Source organism: Syngnathoides biaculeatus, chromosome 19 (assembly GCF_019802595.1).
Source record: "Syngnathoides biaculeatus isolate LvHL_M chromosome 19, ASM1980259v1, whole genome shotgun sequence".
NCBI classification, from domain to species: domain Eukaryota; kingdom Metazoa; phylum Chordata; class Actinopteri; order Syngnathiformes; family Syngnathidae; genus Syngnathoides; species Syngnathoides biaculeatus.
In genome coordinates this window covers 11,498,308-11,522,264 of record NC_084658.1, presented here as the reverse complement: position 1 = coordinate 11,522,264, position 23,957 = coordinate 11,498,308, and the positions used below count along the sequence as shown (strand labels likewise).

The 23,957-nt window shown below is 44.2% G+C and overlaps 1 protein-coding gene across 1 annotated transcript; it reads right to left on the bottom strand.

The window, feature by feature from the left end:
- Positions 1 to 890: 890 nt before the first annotated feature.
- Positions 891 to 22,347, bottom strand: zbtb47b (zinc finger and BTB domain containing 47b). The gene is given in 8 exon segments (XM_061805666.1): positions 891 to 3,154; positions 5,256 to 5,567; positions 5,695 to 5,839; positions 5,931 to 6,046; positions 7,299 to 7,446; positions 7,535 to 8,358; positions 8,361 to 8,583; positions 22,091 to 22,347. Coding segments are annotated over 8 exon segments (1,782 nt in total). The 5' UTR covers positions 22,094 to 22,347; the 3' UTR covers positions 891 to 3,143.
- Positions 22,348 to 23,957: the final 1,610 nt, after the last annotated feature.

Here is a 23,957-nt window from a genome sequence, read left to right as displayed (position 1 = left end):
GGCCGTCAGAAAAAAATGCACAAATTAAACGCATCACCGCATAAACCGCAGGGTTGAAAGCGTGTGAAAAAAGTCACGGCTTGTAGGCCGGAAATTACGGTATATTATGAGGATTTGTTTTTTTTTTTGTTCCCCTGACCAGATCAATCCTAATCCTGGCCCGGGGTTCCCCACCCCTTGCTCTAAATATGACAGACAGTCAGCAAATAACAGTGCACGTCGAAAATGAGATACATACTCCTCCATTTATGTTTAAAGGGGACATATTGTGATTCTATTTGGCTTTTTAATGGCTCGTATCCGAGTAGTTGGGTCTCGAGAGTGAACTTGACCGCTAGGGAAAATTCAATCTACTTGGCCACTTTACGGAAGTTGCCTTGATTCTCTTCAGATTCCAGACTTGGTTTGACAACAAGCACCCGCTCGCCTAGTCGCAACGTCTCGGCTCCGCCCCTGTCCCTCATTGGCCGGGGTGAGCAGTGGCTCGACCTCCTCCCTCGAAATGGAGTAATTTCATGTGACATGGCTGTTACGTTAGAATTTGTGAATTTTAATTCACAAATGTCGGCGATCCACAAGTTTCTCTAAAACTGTATTTAAAAAAACAAAACAAAACGCATGCTCCATATCATGATTATTATTAGTAAAGTAAGCCCTCATGTGCAAACTGAGTAGAAAAATCTCCTTTAAGCCAGCCCTGAATATTTAAGGACAAGGGCATGTCCGCCTTCCACTTTTTGGCTGACAGCCTCAATGAAGGACAATTGCGCTTAATCAAAAAAAAAAAAAAAAAAAAAAAAGATAAAAGCCAACCTGCCGGGAATCCCGTACGAATCCTCGACAAAAATGTGCAAAAAAAAAAAAAAGTCCCTTCTCCTTCTCTTTTTTTTTTTTTTTTTTTTTTTTACTGCCACTTAGTATAACACCACATTAACATCTGAAAGCTTTGAAAAATAATAATAAAACAAAAAAAAGGATATGGTCATTTATACTGCACATGTCAGATGACGCCATAGTATATTAAAAAAAAAAATATCCTTCTCTTTAATCTCCATTTCACATATTTCCTCATATAATGGCCCAAAAAAATAATCACGTATTAAGGGGTAAGGCGTGTATTGTATTATTTGCATTTGATAATTTTTAAATAATATAAATATTGATGTTCAATTGCAATAATCTACTGTATTATAGTGTACAACTGTGAACTAATTTATTCAATGCTTAGTATGAGACCAGCACTCAATGTAAGGTATATGCACTAAATGTTATGCTATATTAGTCATAATTATCAAAATCTAAAAATGTATTTCTTTAAGGGGGAATGTGGTGAAGCTCTGAACAAAATATTTTTTTTAGACGCTCATACTTTATTATTATGAAAGAAGTAGGTTCATAGCACTGTTATGTGGGTTACTTTTAAAATAACATTGAGTAAAGAAAAAGGGAAAAAAAAAACAGACTCTTTAAATTATTTTGTTAAAAAACAGAAGGAAAAAACCCCCTTTTCATTTTATAAATTTCTGAACATAAAAATGAGTTTTCGCGCTAAGACATCTCCAATCAAAAGAGTTTGCATTAAAGCGCTTCAAGAAACTGTTTGGGTTTCTTTATGGTAGGTGGTCTAAGACATTTTATTACACTATATACATAAAAAAAAAGAAAAAATTATGGTCATGTTGATTTTAGTCCTTTATTCTTAACTGTAAAGTGTGGATTTTGGTAATATTCTATATTTTGAATTTTGGACACCAAATCAAAACGAGATTAACCAAACTAGACAATAAAGTGCTTCACGGTTGCCATTCGTTCACCTTCAAATCCGTGACAAAAATGGAGGCTCATGCGTCAAAAATCGGCTGCGGCGTACCGAGTTCAATGTGCAAAAAAAAAAAAAAAAAAGTAGCTTGAACTACTCGCCCTTCGCATCCTGCCATACGACAACATTCAAGAAACGTCACACTGGAAGAAAAAAAAACAACACAAAACGTCAAACTACAGCCAATGGATCTCGGTATTTTCATTTTTTCTTAAATTGCAGACACGGAATTTTTGGCTAATGCTTATTATAACGGCAAAGAAAAAAACGTACAGTATAACAACTTGAGCCTTTTCTCGTAATATCGTAGGGGTGTTAAACTCATAATTACTACATTGCAAAAACTTGTCTTATATCCGAAAAAAAATATTGATTGCAATGTTTTTTTTCCAAATGTTCCTTAAGGGGCTCTGTACAATAGCACTGAAAAAAGGGAAATGTATATACATGTTCTCTCCTGATTTGATATTTAAAATAAAGTCAGTTGTATCAATATTTTTGAAGAGGTACAAGATATAGTATATCATGTTTTACCGTGTAATCAAATATTTTCCACTCAATTTTTTGCAGGAATGAGTGCATTTTAAGGGTTTTAAATGGACCATGTAGTACAAAAGGAGCAAACAAAAGTGTTTTAAAAAAAAATAATAATAAAAATCTAATGTAGCTTTATAATCCTAAAAAGGGTTAGCTTAAGATTCACCAAGGTGCTTCGTCTTTGTAATGAAACCAAAATAGCAAAAGTTAGATTTACGCTTGCTGACAGTTAAATGCTAAACGACAACTAAGCTAAGTGCGTCGATAGTGCAGTCTTCAGTTTTTTTTTTAAGCCTACTTTGGCTAAAGTTAGTAGATCACTTTTTGTATTTGCTGCCTGTTAACATTTAATTCTTGTGTCTATGTTATGTTATCTACGGCATTGTACTTGGATTTAGCTAACTCACGAGCGTTGCGTATAAAAACACACAGAAACAAGCTAGTTAGCTTCCCAGTGCAATGCTTTGTTTGAAACTAGCATAAAAAATTATATTTACGCGGCAGTGGCTACTTCTTTTTCACTTCCTAAGCTCCTTTGCGTTCACTCACACTAGACCGTAACTCAAAACAATAATTGATAAATCCCAAAAAGGATTGATTTGCTTAAGAGAAAGAACCGTTTCCAGGGTTAAAATGATTGAAGTTGCATTTACCTGTCAGGATTTCGTTTGCATGCGTTGGGCGCAGTTCATTTTCTGACAAATAATTGTCAACGGTGCAAATACTGCAAAAAAATTTGGCCTTTTTCGTGGCGAGCGCAGGATCAGTAGGACTGTCTCTTTAGATGTTAGCGGTCACCTAGGGGCGGACATAATAATCAATTACACTGAATCTATTTACAAATAATCATTGGCAAACACTCAAAATAAAAAAAAAAAAAAAGTGAAATTAATGTGAACATTTTGGGGATTACTTATCGATTTTTGACATTTAAAAACAGGGATTTACTGTAATTAATCATCAAAAGTGCTCTAAGGACACTTGAATTGACTTAATTACGAGGCAAAAATGGAACACACTATTTGATTCGATGAGAAAAAAATGGGTCATAAAAAAAAAAATATACAGCAACAGGCATTTTAGCTCCTGTTCAACTACTGGTCAAATCCTCCGGGTGACATTCATATGCTCAGTCCAACACTTGCGTGGAAACATTCGGAAGGATTCTCGCACAAATATGAAACTGGGTCGACGTACTGATTTTTTTTTTCTTTTTTCATATAGACCAAGGGTGGGCAAAATTTTGTGCGATAAATTTGATTATAACACACAGACGAGCCAAATCATTTATAAATGACCCCAAAAAATCATTAATTTGAACAACAAAATGTCATTCTAATCCAATTCTAAATACGTTACAATTAACCAAGTGTTTCATAATAATAAAAAAAATAATAATGCAGCCTCAGTGGGCTTTGCCCACCCTTGTTTTCAACAATTGAGAAATTTTCGTCATTCCAAGTACCTCCTTTAAATCACGCCACACACACACACGCACGCACGCACACTCACGGTTCTAATTATGGAAACAGTGAGGATTACATTTCGGTTACATCATTAAATGTAAGGTGCAAGGCGGATTATAAACACGATCACGTGAAATAGCTACAGCACGTCAGCTAATGAGATTTGGTTATTGCGTGTACGTATGCAGATACACACGCACATAAACACGCCTAACTCCCAGTTAAGGATATTGGGTTTCGGGTGAAATTTTAAGATGAAGTCATAATCCACGTTATATTTGAATGCACATGTCCAAAAGATTGATTTTTGAGTACTTTTTGCACAACTTGTTTGTTCTCTACCAAGGAGCCAAAGGGATACATAATAAATTCATAACGGGTGGTTGACTGGTACATTTCCTCGTTCAATTAGATTTTGTATTTAAATACCGTTATTCCCGGCCTACCTGGTAATAAGCCTCACCCAGTACTTTTGTAAAGGAAATACCAATTGGTACATACATATGCCGCAAGTGCCCACATTGAAACACGAGATATTTACACAGAAAGACGGTACATAGAGCGTTTAATGCTAACGCTGGCGCCGCACGAACGCGAGCACCGCGCTAACACGAGCACAGCACTAACGCTAGCGCCACGCTAACGCTAACATTGCCGGGTATGCCGGTTAAAAAAACAAAAAACAAAAAACATACCAGTAAAAATTACGGTAGTCGGATATGTGCATCCAAAAGATCAAATAAAAGTTCCCCTGTAGGAGTCACACACTCTTTTGGTACGAAATCGCGGGGGAACGGGACCGAGCCTGGCTGTGAATTATTAAAAAAAAAAAAAAATTGTGAACTGACCCCTGAAAAGGCTGATCGTTGACTATAGATGCCACAAGCACTATTTTTGTACACCCCCCCCTCATGGCTTTGGTGCCACCTAGTGGCATTTTGGGGAGTTTCAGAAAGACCGCAAAAACTGCAAATAGACAGGCGGGGGGGGGGGGGGGGCGCACATTTAAAATCCATCCTGAAATTTCAACCAGCTGCGTAATATCCTTAACTTTTAGTCGTGTGTATTCTCAAAAACACATCATCTTTTCGTTATTATTGCCGAGTCGCACTAGAACCACCCGCCCGCCGCTACATGTGGGCGGTGGATGGAAAATGAAAAAAAAAAAAAAAAAAAAAATGGAAATTTTCTTGCTTATTGTTACTCGAGATGCTACAATCACTGCGTTGTGCAAGGCTCTGGAAGGACGAACGTCGCTGGTCCCCGGATGAAACCGGCTTTCCCAAATGTTATTTATAAAAAAAAATGAGTAATACTTATGACTTATTTCCACCAGAGGCAGTGTTGCTGAGGTGCAAAAAACTGGCAGGGTATGGATGGGGGGGGGGGGGGGGGGGACCTTTCGGGGGTTCAGGTGCTGAAATTCATCCTACCCCCAGAAAAGAGGGCAGGCGTCGGAAGAGGGTGTATGTGCGTCGAGGGAGGGGGGTGAGGCATGGGGGGCTGCGCGGCGCTGGACCTCGTCTCCTCCGGCTGCCGCTCCGGTTCCGCCGGGTCGTCCGGCGGCTGGCTGACACGGAAGCACTTCTCCCGGTGCGCCTTGAGCATGTTGGAGAAGCGGAACCGCTGGCCGCACACCTCGCACGGGTACGGCTTCTCGCCCGTGTGGGTCCGGCGGTGGCGCTTCATGTTGGGCCGGCTCGTGAAGCTCTTCCCGCAGATCTCGCAGATGTACGGCTTCTCTCCTGCCGACGGACATTGGAGCGTTCGGTCAACGGCGGCCGTTGTCAATCATAGCTCCTCCACGGCAAAGCGCTACTTTTATCGGAACAAAGCTCCGGAATTCACTTGTGCGGGTTTCGCTGTACTCACCAGTGTGGGTTTTCATGTGTTCGTCGAAGTACTGCTTCATGTTGAAGTCCTTGCCGCACCACTGGCACATAAACTGCTTGTGCCCGATGTGGATGCTCATGTGCGAACGCAGCTGGTATTTGTACTGGAAACGCTCGCTGCAGTTCTGCGAGGGGGCAAGAACGGCTGATCAATCAAACGATATTGTCGAACATTGGCGAATAAAATCGTTCGACCCGATGTCCGAGAGCTCAAACCTCACACTTGAAGGGCTTCTCGCCAGAGTGCTGCAAAGAGTGCACCTTCAGAGACATGCTGCGCTTAAACGACTTGCCGCACGTCTCGCACGTGAACGGCATGTCCTTCGTGTGGGCTGCAAACACAGAGACACCCGACTCATTTTCTCGATTGGGTTGTGTGGAGGTCACGATACCGCACTTTGAAACATTCGAGTCCAGTACTGCCACATAAGAAAGAAAATATAAGAACCAAAACAACAACGAGTGCCTCACTGTGGCACAAGCAGAGCACTGCACGTCAACTGAGAGAGACAACCAGTGAGTCTCCCAACACTCATGTTGTCATTTCAACAAAAATGACACTTGTGAGCGGAAGCGGCTTGGAAAATGGACATGGGACAAAATAAAAACAAAACACACAACAGTCACTCCATCCATCCAACCGCTTTTCCGGGTCGGGTCGTGGGAGAAGTGGCTTCAGCAGGGATACCCAGACTTCCCTTTCCCCAGCCACTTCTTCCAGCTCTTCCGGAGGGATCCCGAGGTGTTCCCAAGCCAGCCGAGAGACATAGTCTCTCCAGCGGGTCCTGGGTCATCCTTGGGGTCTCCTTCCGGCGGGAAGTGCCCGGAACACATCATCTGGGAGGCGTCATAGAAGGCATCCGGATCAGATGCCCCAGCCACCTCATCTGGCTCGACACTGAGCCCCTCCCGGGTGACCGAGCTTCCCACTCTCTCCCTCTCTAACGGAGAGCCCGGACACCCTGCGGGGGAAACTCATTTCGGCAACTTGTATCTTCTTCTTTCGGTCACGACCCACAGCTCATGCCCATAGGTGAGTGTAAGAACGTAGATTTACTGGTAAATTGAGAGCTTCACCTTTCGACTTTCGACCTCCCTCTTTACCACAACAGACTGATACAAAGTCTGCATCAGTGCAGACGCCGCACCGATCCCTCTGTTGATCTCCCGCTCCATTCTTCTTTCACTCATGAACAAGACCCCAAGATACTTGAACTCCTCCACTTGGGGAAGGATCTCATCCCCGACCTGGAGAGGGCACGCCACGCCACCGTTTTCAGACTCAGGACCATAGTCTCGTTTTTGGAGGTGCTGATTCTCATCCCAGTCACTCACATTTGAAAAATGTATGCGGTGTGGTCAGTCATGCCCGCAGATATAAAGTTGCAGGTGTGTGTTCTGTTTGTGATTATGAGTGTACCCCTTTAAGAGTAGAGCGGGGCGGTGTCAGGTGAGAGACACAATGATTTCCGACTTGATCTTCGATCAGTGATTTGTTGAGTGTCTTTGAACATTTCTTGTTTCAGAAAAGCCAGAGCAACAAGAAGAATAAGCGGACTGGAACGACGGCGGCTTAGGACTCACCGACCATGTGCTTGCGGACATGCGCCATAGTGTAGAACTTCTTGTCGCAGATCTCGCAGGAGAACCTCTTCTCGGCGTAGCCGTGGACCACCTTGTTGTGCTCGTGCAAGGACCACAGCTTCTTGAAGGCCTTGCCGCATGCCACACACTACGGAGCACACACGGACAGTTTAAAGTTGTGCATGAAGTCCGGCAAGTCCGTGCTGAAGACCAGAGGAACCAAAATGACGGTCTACCCGGATGCTCTTCTCGCAGTCGGTCTGCTGGTGCAGCAGCATCTCGCTCTCCAGCAGGAACCTCTTGCCGCAGCTGGTGCAGACGTGCCCGCGGCTGTGGGTGGCGCTGGTGTGCTTCTCCAGGTACCAGCGGTTGTTGAAGACTCGCGGGCACTTCTTGCACGAGAACTGCTGCTTTTCCTCCAGCCTCGCCTTGGGGCTCGCGCCCTCCGCGTCTCCCGGACGCCGGCGGGCGAGCGTCACCGCCACGGCGAGCGCCCTGCGAGGACGGACCAGGTCTGACTCGGCCGGCGGAAGATCGAGGGAATTCTCTTCCTCATTCTCCTCTTCTTCAGTACTCTGCCCCAGCATGTCCATTTCTTTCTTCAGGCCGTTTTCTGCTTCGTCCTCCTCGGATTCCCTCCCGTCACAACCGCAAAACACTTCCGCCTCTTTGCCGCCCTCGGAGCCCTTGGACACATTGAGCGTCTGGTTGTTGAGGTTGACTTCCACGATGATTTGGTCTTTGTTGAAGGTCGCGTGAGGATCCGATATCTTGGACTTGTCATCGCCACCGCGCTCCTGTTTGATGTCCCGGTAGAGCTGCTCACATGCAGTCCCACCCCCGTCCAGCTGGTCCATGTCGGCGTTCCGCAGAGACCGGCTGCCGATGAGTTGGCGGCAGGAGGCGACAATGTCGCTCATCTGCAGCAGCGTGGCGGCGTTGAGCACGTCAGCGATGGTGCGGCTGCTGACTAAAAGTTTGGACGTGTAGATGAAGTTGAGAACCTGCTGCAGGCCCTGCGACGTCAGGGCGTCGAGCGAGAGGTCGACGCGGCGCAGCTGCTTGCGAACAGCGAGTGGAAGAAAGGACTGTAGGCGGCCAGCACGCCCTTGTGGGCCGGGAAGGTGCTGTGGTGGCGCACCAGCACGATGTCCACGTCGCACAGGTCCGGCTGGAAGAGGCGCTGCTCGTTCAGCCGGTCCATCAAGCAGGTGAAGTGAAGGGCGACATCCTCCACCAAAGAGAACTCAGCAGAGGGAAAGTCGGTGGTCTTCTCGACTATGAGCTGAGAGGGGACACAATTATCGGCGTTACTTCAGAAACGCAGATGGGTTCTACCTTAACCTGCGAGTGGACTTTGCTCTGTGACCGAGCTCTCAACTCAAATGCCTTGAACAGCGGAGTCCCGTAAACAGATTTGAACAATTTATTGTCCGGTTAACGTTGTATGTTTTGGGGACGTGGGAGGAAACCGGAGTGCCCGGAGAAAACCCACGCAGGCACGGGCAGAACTGCGAACTGTGAGGTCAACATTTTACAGCTGGTCCACCAATGCCGCCTCTTGGAAAAATACTTCCTGTAAAATACTTTTGCTGGCACATCCGCGCTATTACGTCACCCTGGAGATCACTCCGACTCATCCTCTCTGTTAATTGTCAACGGGGTTCCTTTATCCGCCGTCACTAATTGTTCCCACCGACTGCGTTTTGTCTCGGAAACGATTTGGGACGCAGCGGTCGTGCCGAGCGACGGAGGAGGCTCACAGAGCCGAGGGGGACATTAGCGAATGATAATCACCAGGTCCTCGACGTAGACATTTGCTTTCTTGTGTGCGTGTTTGTGTTTTTAAGGAACACATCGTACACCGTGTTCCTGGATGCGTGTCCTCGCTTGCGTCCCGTCCGGATTGAAACCTTGCTAAAACGACACCCACCTTGGGGAGGGATGTACGAGGATTCGCACAGAGCGCTGACTCTTGCACCTTTTGATTGTACATGCGGAGCTGTAAATAGACGCGACTAGGCGATATATACATACACGGTATATCCGCCGTACAAATATCAAATAAACTAAGTTTACGGCATAATTTTGGCTAATTTAAATGTATTGTAATAGGGTGTCATCCATGCGCAAAGTTGCGGAAGTCTCATCCGACATCCAAGTGGTCGCCATGTTGCCTGCATCCTCATCAGCAGATGTTACACTGGGACATTCGCCATTGAAATCACGTAGTGGCAACTTGCTATGGAACACGGAAGCTTTTTTCGAAGAAAAGAACATCTCACAATCGAGTGAAATGACCTGGGCAATATTACCCCATAATTTCGAGCCATATTTTGATGATAGGCGGATCACTTCTAACGAACAACACACTCCCCGACAGGATGTAGCTTACTCAGGAGGACCTTTCTCCTTCCGTACGCGGGCAAACCACCTCCGCGTCGGGGCCAACGCAGAAGCCGTTCCCGGCGAGCAGGTCGTCGCTGGCAGGCGAGCGAACCGACGCGGAAGCCGTCGCCGGCGTGCCAAAACGCAAAGTGGGGTGGCCAGACACCGGTGGCTGGTGGTGGGAGAGCCCCGCCAAAACACCTCACCCGCCCGATTCACCTCCACGTCTGGGCAACGCCGGGAAATCCACAAGGTCATTTAGCACCCCTGACTTACGTACGTGGATCTTTTGTTCCGTGATGAGAGAATTACGTCCCGCCCCAACTATTGTTTTTTTTTAGTAGCTCTATACACACCAACCTGTATCGGTTGATCGGGAAGACGGAGGAATACTTCCATACAGATTTGAACCTGTGGCTGCAAACAATGTTAAATATTCATATGGTTCTACGGAGAGGAATGACGCGGAGTGGACGAGCAAGCTCCGGCGTCGGGCTGCGAGCTGGCCCGCGAGCTCCGGCGGCCGGCCACGAGCGAGCTCCGGTGGCGGGCCGCGAGCTAGCCCCGAGGGCGGGCCGCGAGCTAGCTCCGAGGGCGGGCCGCGAGCTAGCTCCGGGGGACTTTTTCCATCCGAAGAACCATCCAAAAATTCTACATTATTTACACCCACAGGTACAAATCGGTATGGAAGTATTCCTCCGTCTTCCCGATCAACCGATACTGCAATTTCTTCATCAGATGAGAATTAATCAGAGAAATCAGCGCTGGCTATAATTGCGTCCCATCGTAATCGAGCCTTTGTTCGCGCGCTTATTACGTCATATCAGAGCACATAGGTCATGTGACTCGCCAAAATGGCGACGCCCTTGAAAATCCGTAATTGCCGATTAAAAATGTTCTCAAAACAACATTATATGAGAGGGGATTAACTTGACATTTTCAAGATACAGTACATACGACATGACCGATTGGACACATTTGTTAATCCAAACCACCGGAATTCCCCTTTAAATGATGTTTAATGATGTTAAATGATGCAATTTGATGCATAATTTGAGAAGGGAGTGCAATAGTTTTTCACGGCATTGTACACGACAACATGATTGACATTACAGCGTGAAATTTGTTTTTCTTTCAGAGCATCTGACCCCAACACACATTATTCAGGCCAGAACACGCATTTGCATTTCGGGGAACTAACCTTGAAAGTGTCGCCTCTTTGAAGAATTAAATTCGAGAGGCGTTAAGATTTATTCATGGCTTGGAGCTGCTAAATTGCAAAGTTGGAATGGAGTTGAGACGGAATTATCTTTTCGATCGCTCGCTCGCTCTCTGCGGACGCCGGCCAAGGACACGGCGCCGCGGCCTTAATCTGATCAAATACAAACTTATACCACTTTAGCAATAATCATCGCAATTGTCGCCGTCTCCCCGGCCCCCGAACGCAACAACGCGGTAAAAAGTCTTCTGTTTATGTATTGTGAATGTCAACAGATACGAACTGTTTGGCGTTGGTTGTGAGGGAGTTACAAGGCAGCTTCGTAAATATCTTATCATATCTAATCAGTATCATACTGTATGGATCACTGATTGGGATTTTATGAATGGAAAAAAAAAAACAAATAAAAGTAAATCTAACGTGAATGTAATTCAATTAAGATAAAACAAATATAAATATATATAAAAAATAATTAAATTTTCAAAACAGTTGAATGAAAAAAATATTTGTAGGTTTTTAATCATAATTATTAAATAATGTAAATATAAAAATCAATAGAATATGCAATTTAAGAAAAATTATATTCAATAAATAAAAGCAGATTAAAGTGAAAACCTAAATTGCACTTAAATTATTGAACAAAGCAAAATTAAAATCTATATTAAACATAAGCATCCCAACAAAATTTAATTACATCAAAAATAAAATTATAGCACATTTGTAAAACGCAATTTAAAAAGTCAAATATATTCAATTAAATACAACAAAAAGTTTGGATCAAATTAACTAAAATATTGAAACTAAGACATTTATTTGTACTAAATTAAAACTTGAACAATTGTAATTATTAAGGCAAAATAATTATTTAATGAAACTACATTTTTAAAATCCAATTTTATAAAGTCAAGATATATTTAATTAAAAACAAAACGTATAAATTGTATAAAATGACAGAATGAAGGAATATTAAATTACATTCCTCATAATTATAAAACAAAATACTGGAGCTTGAAAGAAAACAAAGGTAACTCCAGTAAATTGTTAAAATCAAGTGATAAATACAGTAAATTAAAAAAACTTCATGTAAATTACTTTAAAATGCAGAGTATATTGAATTAAAAAATGGAAATAAAGATACCGAAACTACAATGAATAAAATTAAGATTAAATTGTACAAAATTAAAGCAAAAATGTCTTCTTTTTTTTTTCAAGTTAAATTAGGGGGCCGTAAACAGTTTTTTTGTGACCAATTACTTCTGAGAAGCGTCTCAAACAACCCCCCCAGGGAGTTGCGCTCTAAAAGTCAGTCTGAAGTAGAACCGACCTTGCTCCATTTCGATCCCAAAAGCACTTTGGATCAGGATGGAGTTTCACGGACTCCCCTGCTCTCGTCTCCTGTCATCTTCCCCGTCCTTCCCGCCCCCTCCGCTCATCTCCAAAATGTCAGCCGGGCTTTGTTTGCCGTCATTAGAACGCCACTTTCGACAAGCCTCTCTCACGAGCACAACACGCCGCCGCTTTATACATTATTCATCGCGTACGTTGCGTCTGGCTTGGCCTGCATAAAGATTCTACAACCGCCAGAATAAAGTCACAAAATGACAACAATGAAGTGAATGGTAAAATGTTTGAAATGTCAAGAGATGATGTGGACACTTGCGAACGAAACAAAAGAGAGCGCACCGGGAGACACCGCCTGGCCACCGTATCCCGTCTCCCCAATTAAATTTACAACAGTGCGAAAAAGTCTGCCTCTCCCCGGCGCCTCGGCCTCAGCCTGTCAAGCGCGTGTAAATCTCGCACAACGCGCGTTACTCTGCTGTAACTACGGCCACGCATACCTCGCAGGACGGCAGATTTAAGAGCGAAGGGGTTGATGTCGGAAGAGGGAGTAAAAAAAAAAATATGTCTGCTGAAACAAAGGGAAGCTTTTTCTACTATCTTTGAGGAGGGTTTAAAATCAATTTCTACACTAAATTTGACATTTAACTCAGGTTTTGCAAGTGTAAAAATGATGGGGGAATGTTAACAACAAACACTATTTTGTCACAAGTGAGAAACACAAGCCAGACGTCATTATAAACATTGTTATATCATCAATCAACCAATCAATCAATCGATTGATTGGGTTAATTTTTACTAAATAATATAATACCGTAAGTCCTGGCCTACAGAGCGCACAAGGTTGTAATCCTCACGCAGTACATTTGTGAAGAAAATACAATTTGGTACATACATACGCCGTAGCTGTGTAAAAGCCGCAAGTGTCCACATTGAAACGACATATTTACCAAAAAAAGACAGTACAAAGAGTTTAACAGTAGCGCCGCCGCGCTAACGCCAACGCTAATGCTAATGCTAGCTCCACACTAACGCTAGCACTGCGCTAAAGCAAATGCTAACGGTAGCTCCGCGCAAAAAGGGCAGGTTAGAAAAAAAAAAAACATACTGGTAAAAATCACTGTGACATGGGAGTAACACGCTAGCACAGCAGTAACAAGGCCGGACAGGTAAAAGTCACTTCCTCGGCACATATATTCTCCCGGTCTCACTCTTATCTTTTCTGCTCGAGTGCGCCCTTGCGGCCGTTAGAAAACAAAATGCACAAATTACCTGCATCACCGCATAAACCGCAGGGTTGAAAGCGTGTGAAAAAAGTCGCGGCTTGTCGGCCGGAAATCAGGGTAATAATAATAATGAGAGCTGAAGTACAAATCAAAACAGTACAAAAAGGTACCTGGTCTGTAGCACTTCAAACGTGTAATGCTAAATTTAGAAATCAAACTCCAGAAAATTAGCCAGAAGCACCATCCAAACAGAAAATGTCACACAGTGTAGATTAGCATTTTCAATTATATAATTCTCAAGATTATGAGACTAGAATAGAACATCCTACTTTTTAAAAAACGCATATCGTGTATAATTTTTTTTCTGAGTTTGGAATTTTCTTTTCAGTGCGGCGGTAATACGTCGTCACATGGCGACAAAGTTAGCTTGTAAGGAAAATGGCTAACCTAGCAAGGGAGCGGTGTACTTTTTGTCGCGTATTATGACAAGAATGAGTATGTTGTAGCATTTTCAAATGTTAAATCTCAACTTCTACGGGTATCATATGGTATAAAGTACCCAATTATTGAATAGCAGCCAGCCAAATTGTCCAGACTTATTGTGTGCCCGCTTGAGCTCCGCCTCTTAAATTCAAATCCCCACGAGCGCTGACCTTGAGGCGACGACACTGCAGATGCAAACAGATGACGAGGACATAACCAAATGTGGCCGGGGTGGACTTTTAACAAGCCCCGTAGTGCTTTTTTTTTTTTTTTTTTTAAACGGGCCGCGTCATAAAAACATGCTAATAAAAATCAATGTGGCAGCCTCGCTGCCAAGGTCACGGCGGTCGTACACACGCCGGCGTCGGGATTCAAAAGCATCGGTCGACAAAAGGCAATGAAGTCAAGGTCAATAGTGATAAACGTTTCATTACAAATGGCAATTTTAACAGTTGTTTGACCCCTGTGGTGTTATTTAGTAGGAATTACATAAAAAGTTGGCTGGAGGATAATGTCAAAGTAATCCGTGATCATGGAATATGTTTTTTAGAATTACAAACATTAAGGCAGTGTGAAAAGTATTAATTGGATGACTTTTCATGTTATCTGGGGGGGGGGGGGGGTCATTTATCAATAGTTTTGACAATGCTAACCCTCCTCTCGAGGATCTAGTAGGATTTGTAACAGAATTTAGTGGGACTTATACGAAATGTAAAGAGAGTATTTTACAAAAAGTGAAGCTTTCCTTGTATGTATCTTGGCATTTTTGAGTAAGAAATTGTTTTTCAATGAGCGTTATGAATTTTGGTTTTGTCTAACAATAATTTACCGTAATTTCCGGCCTATAAGCCGCGACTTTTTTTCCACACGCTTTCAACGCTGCGGTTTATGCGGTGATGTGGCTAATTTTTTACATTTTTTCCTAACGGCCGCAAGGGGGGACTCGAGCGGAAAAGGTAAGAGCGAGACTGGTGGAATATATGTGCCGAGGAAGTGACTTTTACCGGTATGTCCTTTCTTAACCGGCCCTGTTAGCGCTGAGCTAGCGTGTTGCTGCTGTGTTACTGGTGCGTCTCGGTGATTTTTACTGATATTATGTTCTTTTAACCGACCATGTTAGCAATGTGCTAGCGTGTTGCTTCTGCGTTACTGTCGTGTCTCGGTGACATTTACCGGTGTGTTGTTTTTCTTTTTTTTTTTTTTTTTTAAACCGGCCCTGTTAGCGCTGTGCTAGTGTGTTGCTCCTGTGTTACTGGTGTGTCCCAGTGATTTCTACTTGTATTATGTTTTTTTTAACCGGCCCTGTTCGCCGTGTGCTAGCGTTAGCACTGTGCTAGTGTGTTGCTTCTGTGTGACTGCCGTCTCTCATTGACTTTTACTGGTATGTTTTTTTTTTTTTTTTTTTTTTTTAAACCAGCCCTGTTAGCGCTGTGCTAGTGTGTTTCTGCTGCGTCTCAGTGATTTAGGTACGTTTTTTTTTTTTTTTTTTTTTACTGGCTCTGTTAGTGCTGTGCTAGCGTGTTGTTGTTTTTGTTTTCGGTATGTTTTTATTTTCTTTTTTTTTTAACCATCCCTGTTCGTGCTACAGTGTTGTTGCTATGTTAAGCTGCGCTAAGGTATTAAAACTTTGAAAACTCTTTGTGTGTACCGTCTTCGTAAATATTTCCTGTTTCAATGTGGGTTTCAATGTGGGCACTTGCGGCTTTTACACAGGTGGGGCTTATGCACGTACCAAATGGTATTTCCTTTACAAATGTACTGGGTGAGATTTATAATCCGGTGCGCTCTATAGGCTGGAAATTACGGTAGTATGACGTGCAAAAGGTGACACACTGACGCATTCTTACCAAAATACTTTTTTTTCACAAACAAAGAAATTATCATGCAAGGCCAGGGTGACTTCTCAGGTTCTGTTGCGAGTATAATATCAACCGAAGTTTGCACAATACCGGTACTTCTATCGGCCATCTTTGCAGAAGTTCAATAGATCCTACACTAGTACCAGTGTTTGAGGGGGAAAAAAAAACCTAGCTTCATCGTTCTTGAAACAAAACAACGACGTTGGGAATAATTAGGGCAATATAAAAAAAAAAATGGGGTGGGGGGGAGAAAAAAAAACCAAATGAGATTTCTGGACAAATTTGCAGGAGAAGCACCAGCCTAACGGTTGCGGCGTTCCATTTTATTCCCCCCGCAGCCTTTTAAAACATTGAAATTAAAGACAATAATATCGGCTCTAATCACATCGCATCACCTGATCCAGCAGTTTTCGGAGTGTCCCAGGGAGCCAAATCCCTTTCCATCTCGGAATACATTCCCATCTATATGTAAATTCCGGGACAGGTGACGAGCCAATCTACGTATGATCCGCATTCAGCCGGGCGTGAAATTGCGACGCACGAAACACAGAGATTTGATCTGGGATTGTCCCGGACGACATTTGGGTCACGTGCGCGATGCCCGGTCAGAATTCACACCGCGATAAGACTGTCGGTGGGCCCGACGTCGATGAGCGCCAAGAAGTTTGCGTCTGAGCCAACGAGCCGAGAAAGGGAGCGCTGAGTCAGGAAGGCCGGCCAAGGGAGGGGGTGTTGTTTGGTGGTGGGGGTGGGGTGGCGCTGGCATCTCTAACACACACAAACATGCACACAAATACACGCTGCGATGCCTCAGCCAAAACACAATGTTCCCATGCCATGACACTGGGCAAATACTGACCTCCACTATGCCAAAAAACCTTAGGGGTGGGCAAGCCATTAATTCAGTCTATACTTCTATTTCTACATAGTATAACAATTATTCCCAACTTTACCTTCATTTAATAAGTACATATGCTTGTATAGCCCCAAAAAAAACCTGCTACAACTGCCTTAAGTGTGCAGTTTTTTTTGGATGCTTATGCTGTACAAAATATTTTAGTCATATTTTTAGAATTGCATTGCAAGAAAAAAGAAAATCTGTTTAAAAAAAATTGTTTTAGCAATCATTTTATGGCACCTCGGTTCTTGAAAGTCCCCGTTTTCGAACCAAAATTTCGATACGGCAATGCACTCCCACCTCAGTGTACTCTACTACTAAAGCATACATTTCAAGCAAAAAAATGGATATATTTCTTCAATTATTTTATTATATAAAGCATTTAAACTATACATATATTTCCACTATGCAGTTTATTATCAGGAAAATCTAAAAAAAAATGCTTGAAAAAGTCAAATTATTTAGGCTTGGAACGCATTGTTTCTTTTTGCATTCATTGTAATGGGAAACATCGATTCGGTTTTCAAACAAATCACTTCTGGAACTGGAATCTTGAACCGAGGCATCACTGTACGTTTTTTTCCCCCCTTTATGTGTGTATGCTTATTGCAATAGAAAAAGAAAGTTTGAAAACCTAGTTTGTAAAATATTGCAGGAGTTATAAACTAAATTTATGTTCTACTCATACAAGTGTTATATTTTAGACCACAGGTGTCAAACTCAAAGGCCGGGGGCCACATCCGGCCCGCCACATGATTTCATGGGGCCCGTGCAGCCAAATATAATGTCAATTTCCATGATTCTAGTAAAACTCTGGACCAAAACTTCAAATTGTCACATATCCTAAATGATAAAGTTGGGATATTGCTAACATTTTTGTGGTATCAAACATGAATCGTTGAAAAACACATTCCTCTTAATTTGAGTGCAAAACTAGCTCATAAATTGATTGTGTAAATACGGTGAGATGATGAAATATTTTTGTTCCGCAGTCATAACGGCCCTCTGAGGGAAACACGAACTACAATGTGGCCCACAAGAAAAAAAATGAGTTTGACACCTTTATTTTAGACATGGGTAATTATAATTACTAATTAATAACGTTTTTTTTTTTTTTTTTGCTTCACCCCAACCAACTGGCTTTATTTTAAACTGATTTTATTTTTATAGTGAATTAAACAAGGCTCCTAAAAAACCCCCTTTGCGATAGTATCATTGTACACATATTTTTGATTTTCCATTTATATCGTCTTAATTGCAATTTCATACAAGTAAATCGCACTACTGCTGTTCTTTACCGCAAAATTCACCCCCACGAGCCCAAAACAGACCCGCTGTTGTTTTCGCGTGCGTTTCCTTTTTAAGTTCATATATGCGTACCTAATAACTGCGTGTGTGTGCTCTGACGAGGTCTGTTGGAGACAAAAGGAGCTCTGTGGCGTTGAGCGGCGAGCAGGTGCGGACTTGGCCCGAGGCCCGACATGAGGGAGGATACTGTGATATGTTCATTATACCTTTCGTGGGAGGGATACAAAGAGACCAGAGGCTAACACAAGACTGCAAAGAGGTTCTTATCGCAGGAATCTTTGCCGTGTGTGTGTGTATGTGGAAGGGAGGAGGGGGGTGGGTAGAGATGGGGGGGGGGCGGTGTTGATGAGAAGGTCAGAGAGGACAAAAGGGTAGAAGAGGTAAGAGGGAGAGGGAGGGATGGAGAGAGCTGATGCTTCAGCTTTCGAGAGCCACAGGCAATCAATGGTGGGAGGGTTGGGGAGGGGGGAAGAAGAGCCTAAAGGACTGTTTGGGAATGCGCCTATTCTCTTTCTGCTCAAGAGTTTGACGAGAATTCTGCTGACCAATCATGTTAGTCCAATTAAGATACAGGCAGTTAGCTTTAGCGGCCTCGCAGGACGGAGGGCGGGGAGTCGGCTTACACGAGGGCTTCGAGTTTTCCGTGTTTAGGACATCACCCACCCCCACAACGATGCCGTTGGGCTGCAAAATTGATAACTTGGACTTAGTCCTCAACTTTGTCCCATTGTAAAATGCAGTGAATTCTATACAGTACAACCTCGGTTCTCCACCACGATCCGTTCCAGAAGGCGGCTCGAGAACGGATTTGTTCGAAAACCGAATCGGTATTTCCCACGTCTGCGTTATACACAATAACAATGCGCGTCATGGATCGGCTGGTTTGGTCGCGCTCGTTATGTTATTTCGCGGTGCGTTCGAATTTACAGTAACAAAGCGCGTCGTAGGTCAGCTGATCGGACCCCGCGCGTTACGTTATCTCCGGGTTTTTCGGCAGCGTGGGAATTCACAACAAAGCGTCATCTGGGTCATCTGGTCATTATTTCCGGGTTTTGTCGCAGGCGTTCCGAGTACCGATTTTCGTTCGAAAACAGAAGCAAAAAAAAAAAAAAAAAAAAAAAAACCCCTCAAAATTTTCATTGGAAAACCGATTTGTTCAAGAACGGAGACGTTCAAGAACCGGCTTGTACTGGGAAATGGAATAAAAGTAACGTGGAACTTGTTTTCCCTTCATCTTAGCTTTTTGATGAGAATAATCCAGTCATCTGAGAGGTGGTCATCAGTGACAGAGGATCTGTGTTTGGATTTATCGAACTTCCGTGACTGACAATGTCCGTTCACGGATGTAAGTCGATCCAAAGAGGATTAAAATCTCCTGAGTACGCCTTCTCAGGTGTGGAAAGTTCTCTTCTTTCACCTCATCCTGCATCCTCTCCAAAAATCCGAGTGTAATGTGTAACAAAAACACAAAGGTGGCATTTGTAGTGGCTCAGACTCCACCGCCAGTCACGTTGGGGCATAAATTAGCAGCCCGGTTTCCACGGCGGACGTACTCCCGGACCGCTGAGCAGAGTTCGTTGCCGGGTTCTGGAATGGCTGCACTTTTCACCAGGCAGACAGTCACCCTCACTTGGCACCGGGAGATAACGAAAGCCCCCGCGAGCGAAGGGGCGGGCGGGAATGCCGTGAATAGGTGGTTACGTAAAGTCTCGCATCACCCTGTGAGGATGAAGACGGGAGTTGACAATGAGGAATGATTACAAGGGCCTCGGAAAAAGAAACAAGCGCCTGTCGGTCACGGCCAATAATAACCCCAACATAGTTGCGACTTTCCCGAGACGACGGTTGTTTGGTTACGTGTGCCCTGCGATTGGCCGGCAACCAGTTAAGGGTGGACCTCGCCACCTGCCTGAAGATAGCTGGGATTGGCGCCGGCAAATAAGTGGCTAATGGAGCAAAATGACCAGATGAAGACGCTTTAACTTCTTGTTCTTGCGTCACCGCGTGCTAACACCGCTAGTACGAGCGACAACGAGGACAACAAAAGATTGGATCACAGTGTCGGGTGTTTTTTTTTTTACCTTGGTGGTTATCTGGGTTTTTATTCCAAAGTAATTATGACCTTGTCAGTCCACATAAATATCATCTTCCATTGCAGCTAGTCGATGTTTACAACACACAGTCTTCTTTATTTTAGGTGACTCCTGTGGCAGCGTTACAGTGCCACCTCAGGCCTGGCGTGTAACTACAACTTTTCAGTTTCTGTACAGACATTTCTTGAAACAATTTCTGGATTATGGGAATTTTTTTTGACAATTAAAAGGAAATAGAGTGTGAACGTGGCCTCGGACCCCCCCCCCACCCACGATGTCATTCTCAAAGTGCGTTTGCTTCATTTGCCAGTGTAGTGAAATGCGGCGCGACAATTTTCGATAAGTACGACGCCGACGTTCCGCCGAAAAGCGAGCGGAGAGTGAGAAAAGTGAACGAACTAAAATCCCGCGCGAGCGACACAGCCCAAATGTGCAAAGAAGAAGAATGTGACCTCAGAAAATTCCCAAAAAATGTTCATAGTTATGTTGTGGAGTGCAATATTGGCTCATGCGGTTATGCAAGGCACACAAATAATCCTCATCCATCCATCCATTTCCTTCACCGCTTATCCTCACGGGGGTTGCGGGGAGTGCTGGAGCCTATCCCAGCTGTCAACGGGCAGGAGGCCTGGTACACCCTGAACTGGTTGCCAGCCAATCGCAGGGCACATGGAGACAAACAGCCACCGTTCACAATCACACCTAGGGGCAATTTAGAGTGTCCAATTAATGTTGTATGTTTTTGGGATGCGGGAGGTGAGGCCAACGCTTTACCAGCTGAGCCAACCGTGCCACCCCATTCTCGGTCATGTCATGTCATTATCCAAGCCGCTTATCCTCACAAGGGTTGCGTGACTGCTGGAGCCTATCCCAGCTAGCTCCAGGCAAAAGGCGGACTCCACCCTGAACTGGTCGCCAGTCAGTCGCAGGGCAGATATCTACACCATCGCTGAGCGGGAATCGATCCCAAGCGCTGCCTGCACTAAAGGCAGGCGTGTGTACCACTACACCATGAGTGACTCCATTCTTGGTCATTCTTATAAAAAAAAAAAAAAAGACCCTCCAACCTGTCAATCGCGAGAGGCTGGCTGCTTGAAAAGTAGATCTTGGGGTAAAAAAAAAAAAAATCTGGGCACCCCTGACCTAGCACAAGATTTGTATTCCTTCTTACATGTTTGGAAATACATTTAAAAAAAATGTCACCATATTTTACCGTATCATAGTACAGCTTCCCAGCAATGTCGAAAGCCAGACCCATTTATTTTGGTCTCGTTATGCCCGAGGCGAGCTTTGTGGTCTTTTAATTTAAGCACACGGGATTTTTCTTCCTTCACATACTTGACACCACGCTGTAAATGGACCGAGTGACACTCCGGCAAAAGTGAACACGGCTGCTTTCTTTTACTGACTTGTCCATTTCAGTAAAGTCTGAAAATTTATAACTGGTGGAAGTGACTCAGCGACTGGTACAAGTCCACTGGTAGGCAGAAACCTGCAATTGTCACATGGGTAGGTCAGTTCCTCACACCACCACGGCTCACCCCAAGTGACCTGACCCAGATATTAACCCAAGCCTCCAGATGTGAACACACTGGCTAGGATTACTCCACCGCCGCCGATGCTGCTGCATCAAGCCCCACCACATGCTTTCCTAACGAGGCAGCCCCAGATGACCCCCGGAGACTTCCCGCAGTACCCAGACAAGAATCTTGCACAGTCGTGGAACTGGACTCTTACTTTTCACTGCGCCGCAAACACAGTCACTTTTTTTTTTTTTTTTTTAAATTTGCAGCCATTCCAGTCCATGCAGTAACTTGTTCCACAAACTTCCACGCAAAAAGCGGCAGAACGCAACAAAATGACGCTTAATGTGTGCAAAGTAATGGACACCCCCCCAACCCCACCACCTCTCCATCTCTCCCACGACCATGAAAAAGAAACAAAATGTGTCCGCTGCCGTGTCTGTGTGTAGCCTACCATTTTGATCCGGCAGCGACCAGTGGCTCCAAGGAGTCCTGCAGCAACTCCTCTTGCGCCAGTTTCCACTCCGCCATGAACCCCCCCCGACAAAAAAAAGCGCAGATCTGTCACATTTTGGTATGGTTCGTTCCTTTTCTTCCACCCCCACGTCTGCTGCCCGTGCACCTCCGAGCTGCCTGTAGCAACCGAGACAGACAGAACAAAAATTGCAGGGGCTGCTTCGCTTTTTCTTTTTTTTTTTTTGCAGGAGGAATTGTTTTTTTTTTGATTGGAGCTCTGGGATCATATGGCCGCTTTTCCTTTTTTTTTTTTAGTTGTTGGGTTTTTAAAGGGACACGGCTTCGTTTAAAAAAAAGAAGCCTTGAACTGTGTGACGCACCTTTTTACGCGTAACCTCGACCACATAAATCTGTATCATATATTATTTTGTGGGTATGCGCATATTTATCCTATAGCAGAAGAGCCCCCCTGTGCGCCTTTGCTTCCAGTGTGCGCGGTTTGTGACGTCATGCGGTTTACCAAGTTCCCATTAAAAAAAAAAAAAAGTGATCAAAACTCAACGTGTCACCTCTTAGGAATGTTGCACAAAATTCACCATTTAAGAAGAAATGTAATATTACTGAAATGTATTTAAAGACTAACCGGCAGGGGAAAATATATGCATCCAGCCATTTTCTTCACTGCTTATCCTCACTAGGGTTGCGGGGAGTGGTGGAGCCTATCCCAGCTGTCAAGGGGCAGGAGGCGGGGTACGCCCTGAAATGGTCGCCAGTCAATGGAATGGAACATAGAGACAAACAGTCGCATTCAAAATCACACCCAAAGGCAATTTAGTGTCCAATTAATGTTGCATGTTTTTGGGATGTGGGCAGAAACCGGAGTGCCCGGAGAAAACCCACGCAGCCACAGAGAGACCAGGCAAACTCCACACGGGTGGGTTCGGGATTGAACCAGAGACCTTGGAATTGTAAGCAAAACGCTTTACCAGCTAAACCACCGTGCCACCAATGTAACAATACTACTTAAACACCAGCAGGGGAAAATATATTTTGTGCCAAACATTTGTGTTAAAGGTATTTCTCGGTCAATTGGTGACTTGTTAAAAAAAAAAAATCTTCAAATTGGTAATTAGTTCATATTTAATTCTACTGTCAGGGTCTCTTTAAATCCAAACGAGCTATTGCTCAGTAAATTTTAGCAACCTGTTCACAAATAAAACTTAGTTTAGATGACAAGTACACGGTGGCGCTTGTGAGGAATTTTGCATGTTCTCCCCGTGCCTGCGTGCGTTTTCTCCAGGCACTCCGGTCCCCCCCCCCCCCACATCCCAAAAACATGCAACATTCATTGGACACCCAAAATTGCCCCTAGGTGTGATTGTGAGTGCGGCTGTTTGTCACGATGTGTCCTGCGATTGGCTGGCAACCAGCTCAAGGCTAATTCCCCGCAACCCTCGTAAGGATAAGTGGCAAATAAAATGGATGGATCGATAGATGCCATTCTTTTTTTCTTTCTGCCCATTGCAATTTAGCCAACAGGGTGGAAATGTAGGAGCAAAACATACATTGCATTTATCCGGGGTCGGGTCGCTGTGGTACCATCTTGGGCAGGACAACCCAGATTTCCTTCATCTTTTCTGGGGGGGGGGGGGGGGAATCCCGAGGCGTTCCCAGGTCAGATGAGATGCCGTCCCTGTTGGGATGTGCCCGGAACACCTCACCAGGGAGGAGTCCGCGGAGCGTCGTAACCAGATGGATGACCTCATCGAGTCAGCTGAAGAACAGTCAATGTGGAAGCCAAAGACTAATGCTCGAGAAAATATAACCAATACAGCTCAAAATTCATGCACAAGTCTAACAGTCAG